The sequence below is a fragment of the Protobothrops mucrosquamatus genome, unplaced genomic scaffold (assembly GCF_001527695.2).
Source record: "Protobothrops mucrosquamatus isolate PMUCROS unplaced genomic scaffold, P.Mucros_1.0 scaffold6645, whole genome shotgun sequence".
Classification (NCBI taxonomy): Eukaryota; Metazoa; Chordata; class Lepidosauria; order Squamata; family Viperidae; genus Protobothrops; species Protobothrops mucrosquamatus.
Window position 1 is genome coordinate 16,710 of NW_015392465.1, and position 7,316 is coordinate 24,025.

Genomic DNA, 7,316 nt, shown 5'->3' on the forward strand with positions numbered 1-7,316 from the left:
TTCTGGGAGTTGAAGTCCACAAGTCATCAAAGGGCCAAGTTGGGAGACCCCTGCTCTAGAATTTCTAGGGAGATTTTTTTTTTTTTTTAACCCTTCCAAACTTTTCCTTGGAAAAATCTCTTCTGTTCTTGGGGAAATTGATGAGGATGGCATTTTCCCAGTGTAAAGTTTGGGGTCCAACTTTGGGTTCGTATGGAACGGGCAGGGATCTGAAGGACCCCGAAACCTTCCGTTCCTGGCCCGAGACTCTCACCCAGTACCCTTTCCCAGTTCACTTCCCCCCCTCCCTTTTAAATACATTTATAAGCCTTTCTTTATTCTTGTCCAGAAGCCCCTTTCAATTTTAGACATATAGCCTTCCAGACCGAACAAGTAAAATAAATATAAAAGGGCTCGTAGAAAACCATAAACAGCTGGGAACCTCCCAAAGGCGCCCAGTGTATCAGCTGGGCAGCTGTTATAAATTCATTTAATCCTAATAATGATCACCGCATTGTCGTTTTCCAGGCCTTTCTTTGAAGGAATGTCCCAGTCAAGCTCCCAGACGGAAATCGGAAGCCTGAACAGTAAAGGAAGTCTTGGCAAAGACGCCAGCAGCCCGGTAAGTCGTAAGAAAATAAAATAAAAAAAAAAAATATTGCAGAAAAACAGACCTCCGAGCGTTAGAAACGACAGTGAATTTCAATTCCGACAGGAGAACGAAATACATTTTCCTACAACACAGCACAGTATGAGATTATACAGGCAGTCCTCTCGACTTACGACTATTCATTTAGTGACAGTTCGAAGTTACGACGACACTGGAAAAAGGGATTTATAATAATAATAATAATAAAGTTGGGACCTTGGAGGTCATCTAGTCCAACCTCCTGCTCAGGCAGGAAACCCTATACCATTTCAGACCAATGCCTGTCCAGTCTCTTCTTCAAAACCTCCAGTGTTGGAGCACTCACCGCTTCTGGAGGCAGGTTGTTCCACTGGTTAATTGTTCTCACTGTTAGGAAGTTTCTCCTTAGTTCCAGGTTGCTTCTCTCTTTGATGAGTTTCCATCCGTCGCTTCTTGTCCTGCCTTCAGGTGGTTTTGGAGAATAGCTTGACTACTTCTTCTTTTGGGCAGCCCCTGAGATACTGGAAAGCTGCTATCTTACTTTTCTTTTAAGAAGAGATTGGACAGCCATGTGTCTGAAATGGGATAGGGTTTCCTGCCTGAGCAGGGGGTCGGACTAGATGACCCCTAAGGTCCCTTCCATCATCATCATCATCATCATCATCATCATCATCATCATCATCATTATTTGCCCTCTTCTGGATATGTGGTTTGTTTGTATTTTCATACCCCCCCTTTTTCCCCCCCCTCTTCCACGGCCGATCCAGATCGAAGCTTCTTCCGGAGACAAACTCAAACCGAATCGGACCAAAACCGATGACAGCGTGAACGAAACAGACATGCAGGTGAGCGCTAGGAAGTAGCAGATTCCCTTTTTTGGAGGGAGGGGTGGGGAGAGAAAAATCAGCCCTGCAATGCATCTTTTCCCCCGTTTCTCTAGGAGGGGAACGAGCAGGACGCTTACGGGGACCTATCCACCACCTTACTTATTCCAGAGAAAGTCAAGACGCCGATGAAAACCAGCAAGGGGGACCTTCAAAGCATAGCCTCGCCTAGGTAAGGAAACACTGGGTTGGATTCCTTTGCCAATTTTTCATCTGCGGCACGACAGGTTGTCCTCGGCTCTGCCGCCACCGTTGGGATGAGAGTTTCCGTCACTAAGCAGGGTGGCTAGAAAGTGAGTCATGCCCAGTTTTAAAGAGCTTTTTGGTCCCGGTTTGCTAAGGGCTGCGGATAGAATAGAATAGAATAGAATAGAATAGAATAGAATAGAATAGAATAGAATAGAATAGAATAGAATAGAATAGAGAATGCAGAATGGAAGAATAGAATAGAATAGAATAGAATAGAATAGAATAGAGTAGAATAGAATAGAATAGAATAGAATAGAATAGAATAGAATAGAATAGAATAGAGATAAAATAATAGAATAGAATAGAATAGTAAATAGAATAGAATAGAATAGAGAAAAAATAATAGAATAGAATAGAATAGAAAATAGAATAGAATAGAATAGAATAAGGAATGAATAGAATAGAATAAGAAGTATAGAATAGAATAGAATAGAATAGAATAGAGAATGCAGAATGGAAGGGAAGAATAGAATAGAATAGAATAGAATAGAATAGAATAGAATAGAATAGAATAGAATAGAATAGAATAGAATAGAATAGAATCTGGGACCTTGGAGATCTTCTAGTCCAGCCCCCTGCTCAAGTAGGAGAACTTTCCTCCAATGGGATTTTCCCATGTATTTTACCAGGAAACATTTATAGGGCAGCCTAGAAAAGTCAGTGCCCACCTAACCATACCCAAGCACTCCAAATTTGTTGGCGATGTCCATTTTGCTCTATGAGTTCATGGCGACCTAACCCTAAGTGGGATTTTCCTCCAATGGGATTTTCCCATGTATTTTACCAGGAAAGATAGATAGGGCAGCCTAGAAAAGTCAGTGCCCTCCTAACCATACCCAAGCACTACGAATTGGTTGGCAATTTCCATTTCGTAAGTCCCTTTTTTCAGGGCTGATGTGACTTCGAACTGTCGCTAAACAAATGATTGTAAGTCGAGGAATTCCTGTTTTGGGCTTTAGCGTCAAGGAGAAGCAACATCGGCCAGCTATGGTATCACTTTGATTATCTTACCTGGGTTTTACTGCGCTAAATTTATTAATTACCATCGTTCTTGTCCCGGTGACAGCAAAATGGACAGCACCGTGCACACCCCTCGTCAGAAACGCAGCACCCCGCTCAAGGAACGTCAGCTTTCCAAGCCACTGAGCGAAAGGACCAACAGTTCCGACAGTGAAAGGTCCCCAGACTTAGGTCACAGTACGCAGGTGAGCTACGACTACGATCTCCCTTGCTGTGGCTCAGTCCCCCTTTGGTGGATTTGGGGAGAAAGAATGATGGTGGTAGGAACAGAATTAACTTCCTCTTTTGAATCATGGGATGGTAACCTTCAGTTGGGGTAAGAATGGGAGAGGGGGGAATATGCTTCGCTGGGCTGAACACCCCTGGTTTCATCTTGGAATGAGGAAATGTTCTTCGGGATCTGATCAGTGGCTGAGTTGTCTTGAGTTGAGTTGAGTTGGCTTAACTTGCCTTGCATAGAGTTGACTGGTTGAGTTGAGTTGCCTTTTCATTGTGTTGAGTTGAGTTGGCTTAACCTGCCTTGCGTTGAGTTGACTTGTTGAGTTGAGTTGCCTTGCCTTTCATTGTGCTGAGTTTAGTTGAGCTGAATGGCTTAACTTGCCTTGAGTTGAGTTGACTTGTTGAGTTGAGTTGCCTTGCCTTTCATTGTGTTGAGTTGAGATGAATGGCTTAACTTGCCTTGCATTGAGTTGAGTTGACTAGTTGAGTTGAGTTGCCTTCAAAACTTGCTCGCTTGTCTCCACCAGATTCCCCGAAAGGTGGTTTACGACCAGTTGAATCAGATCCTCATATCGGATGCCGCGCTGCCCGAAAACGTGATCCTGGTGAATGCCGTGGACTGGCAAGGCCAGGTAAGCTGCTGGTTCTCCCTGTATCTCTTGACAACAACCCAGTTTCCAGCCAGCAAATGTTGACCGTGGTTTGGCAAATTATTATTTCATGACCTTTATTTGAGAAGCGCAATTCTGCTTCTCAAATACAAAGACCTGGAAGTCTGTTGCTGTGTACAGGCCGTGTGTGCAACCAGCCCAAAGCCACATCCCGTCCTGGCCTGACTGCATCCTTGCTTTTATTTCTAGTACGTCGCCGATCTCCTGCAGGATCAGAAGAAGCCCGTGGTTTGTACCTGCTCCACGGTGGAAGTGCAAGCCGTCCTCTCTGCGCTGCTCACCAGAATCCAGAGATAGTGAGTTCACAACAGCTTTTTGGATCATTTGCCTGGATGTTGTGCCTCTCGCAGTGGGGGGCAAGAAAGCTAGATTCTGGTGACTGTAGTTTTTAGAAGAATAGATAGCAGAGAACATCGCGGCCTCAATTGAAGGTTTTCTCTCTCTTGCAAAGAGAGGTTGGACTTCAGATCCCTACATCAGTCTGTCTGTCTGTCTGTCTAATCTTTGTCTGTCTGTCTATCATCTCTATCATCTATCTATGTACCTATCTATCAATCATCTATCATCTATATCCAACATCTATCTATCATTATCTATCTGTCTGTCTGTCTTCTATCTATCATCTGTCTATCTATATTTATCTATCCAACATCTATCTTTCTAACTATCTATCTATCTATCTATCTATCTATCTATCTATCTATCTATCTATCTATCTATCTATCTATCTGTCTGTCTGTCTGTCTATCTATCTATCTATCTATCTATCTATCTATCTATCTATCTATCTATCTCTTTTTCTCTCTCTCTCACTATCTAGCTATCTGTCATCTATATCCTTCTATCACTATCTATCTATCTATCTATCTATCTATCTATCTATCTATCTATCTATCTACCTCTCTCTCTTTTTCTCTCTCTCGCTATCTAGCTATCTCATCTATCTATATCATCTATCTAGCTATCTCTATCATCTATCTATCTACCTACCTACCTACCTACCTACCTATCTCTAATTATCTACATCAAATTACCTCTATATACAGTATGGATCTGCCGTAGTTACCTGTATATTTATATCTCTATCCATATTTCTATCTGTGATTATCTCTGGTCTCTAATTATCCGTGATCTAATCTATATCCAGTTTTCTCTCATCTATCTCTTACATCCAATTATCTCTACATACACCTACTTATCACTATACATCTAATTATCTCTATCCATGTTTCTATCTATAATTGTCTTTATTTCTATCTAATTATCTTTCATGTAATCTATCATATCTCTCTCTCTCTCTCATCCATCCATCCATCCCTCCCCGCTAAACCGACATCTATAATTCGACGACTCCCCGGGTTTTCTTTTGATGCCAGGTTTGCAGATCCACTAAGATGCCGCTATATGTTGTATATAGTATGTTTAGGTGTGTGTCATGTATGTGTTTCACTTTGAGAGCGGTCAACTAAATTTCCTTTTTGATGTGTGCCGTTGTGCCCACAGTAAAAAAAAATGACAATAAAGGTTAGCTTAGCTTAGCTTAGCTTAGCTTAGCTTAGCTTAGCTTAGCTTATCTCTTATATCTATCTTTTATCTTATGTCTTATCTCATATCTTATCTTATCTTATGTCTTATCTTCTATCTTATCTTAAATCTTATCTTATCTCTTATATCTATCTTATATCTTTTATCTTATATCTTATCTTATCTTATATTATATCTTATCTTAAATCTTATCTTATCTTATCTTATCTCTTATATCTATCTTATATCTCTTATCTTATATCTTATCTAATATCTTATCTTAAATCTTACCTTACCTTACCTTATCTTATCTCTTATATCTATCTTATATCTTATATCTTTTATCCTATGTCTTATCTTATATCTTATCTTATATCTTATCTTATCTTATATCTTACCTTACCTTACCTTATCTATCAACCTTGAGATTTGGGTACCTTCTTCCAGCTCTGGAGCGCCCTCTAGTGGCCATTCCTCGTGAACTCCACGGTCGCGCGCTTAAGACGCCCTCCTGGAAGCTTTGACGGAATCTGTTTTCCAGATCATTATTTAGCTGCCTTGAATAAGTGAAAGGGGGAACAGAACCAGGATGTGGCTTATGGGATGCCAGGGACCCCCAGTTTCTCCCATTTCAAAGAGGGGGGGGGGTTCCTGCCTCTCCATTGTGACCCTAAAAATACAAAAAGAGCACCGCGCCTCTCAAAGTGGCAGGCACACCGATGCAGTCCCTTGCACAGACCCGTCACGTTGGGTTCCCCCCCTACAGGAGGGTCTTTAAATCAAGAGTCTGCCAGCACTTGTGAAGCTCCCCAGAAGCCAAGCCAGGCACCCAGTCTCCTGACACACACACACTTTTTTTCCCCTTTCTCTCTGTCTCCAGTTGCAATTGTAATTCCTCCATGCCCCGTCCGGTGAAGGTGGTGTCGGTCGGGGGCCAAAGCTATCTCAGCGCCATTTTGAGGTTTTTCGTGAAGCAGCTGGCAAACAAGACGTCGGATTGGCTGAACCACATGAGGTTCCTCATCATCCCTCTAGGTACTAACAGAATCGTGGCTGGTGGCTGCTAAAATCAGGGTTGGAGATCAGGGTGGTGACAAAAAGATTTGCTCTGGGATCTGGGATCTTGGATCTGTCGCTTCTCCGAGGCTGCCGATCATCCCAAAATAAGTGCCGTCAACGAGAGGAGACGGTTCCGTCGGCCCCAACTCGGAAAATTTACCCGACTTTTCTCCGATTGCAGGTAGTCCTCATTTAGTGACCACAGCTTGGCCATTAAGCAAAGCAGTTGCACTTACAATCCAAGTCTTCCTTTGCTGTACAGACCCGCGAAGGTTATCAAATGCAAGGCTTGGTGGCCAAGTTGACTTTTTCATCCCTGCCGTAACGGCGAACCCTTACTAAACCATATGGTCACTAAACGAGGACTAAATGCCAAATGGGCGTTCTGCTTCCGCTCTTTGCTTCGATCGAGAATTTTATTTTTTTTTCCGATCAGGAAACACCCTTGCGATTTTCGTTTTTTCTCCGTCTCTGCCCGCCCTTTGGTTGATATAAACCTCCTTGCGTTTCTCCGCCAGGATCTCACCCGGTCGCTAAATACATGGGCTCCGTGGACAGCAGATACAGCAATATGTTTTTAGACACCTCTTGGCGTGATCTCTTCAGCAAGCCTGAACCACCTGCAGTAGGTAAGAAGATGCTCTGATGAGCTTCTCTTGGCCGAAATCTCTTTTTCATCCCTTTCGCTCCAGTCTCACCCCACTCGGATTCTTGTTCCGGGAACATTTGAGTCAAATTCAGCGTAGGAGGCCCCAAAATGATTTGGTTGCCTCCCTGAGTCCAGGCTGAGTTGCCTCTTACTCTTCTGGGGTTTCCCCCTCCCTCCTGGAGAATCCCACCCCTCGCTACATCCCATCCCATCAACCTTTGCAGGGACCTGGGAGCCCGGAAAGGGAAATAGAGGCTCCAGGTTTCCTCTTCCATCATCGTGATCCGTTCTTTTTCCTCAGACCCCCTGGATGTGGTGGGCCGGATCACCCAGTACGTGAACGGAGCCAACGTCACTCACCAGCTGCCTGTGGCGGAGGCCATGTTGACCTGCAAACACAAATTGTGAGTTCCCGATCAAAGCTTCAGGACGGT

General features: G+C 43.3%; 1 protein-coding gene across 1 annotated transcript in view; it reads left to right on the forward strand.

The window, feature by feature from the left end:
* LOC107300311 (phosphofurin acidic cluster sorting protein 1-like) overlaps nt 1–7,316 on the forward strand; it is a gene marked incomplete at its 5' end in the record, with an annotated part of 24,807 nt that overhangs the window by 8,414 nt on the left and 9,077 nt on the right. Inside the window, 10 exons of the mRNA XM_015829646.2 lie at nt 348–439; nt 508–601; nt 1,375–1,452; nt 1,548–1,663; nt 2,807–2,945; nt 3,507–3,611; nt 3,840–3,946; nt 6,055–6,209; nt 6,752–6,862; nt 7,184–7,286. Coding sequence (XP_015685132.2) covers nt 348–439; nt 508–601; nt 1,375–1,452; nt 1,548–1,663; nt 2,807–2,945; nt 3,507–3,611; nt 3,840–3,946; nt 6,055–6,209; nt 6,752–6,862; nt 7,184–7,286 — 1,100 coding nt within the window. The remainder of the gene's footprint in view (nt 1–347; nt 440–507; nt 602–1,374; nt 1,453–1,547; nt 1,664–2,806; nt 2,946–3,506; nt 3,612–3,839; nt 3,947–6,054; nt 6,210–6,751; nt 6,863–7,183; nt 7,287–7,316) is intronic.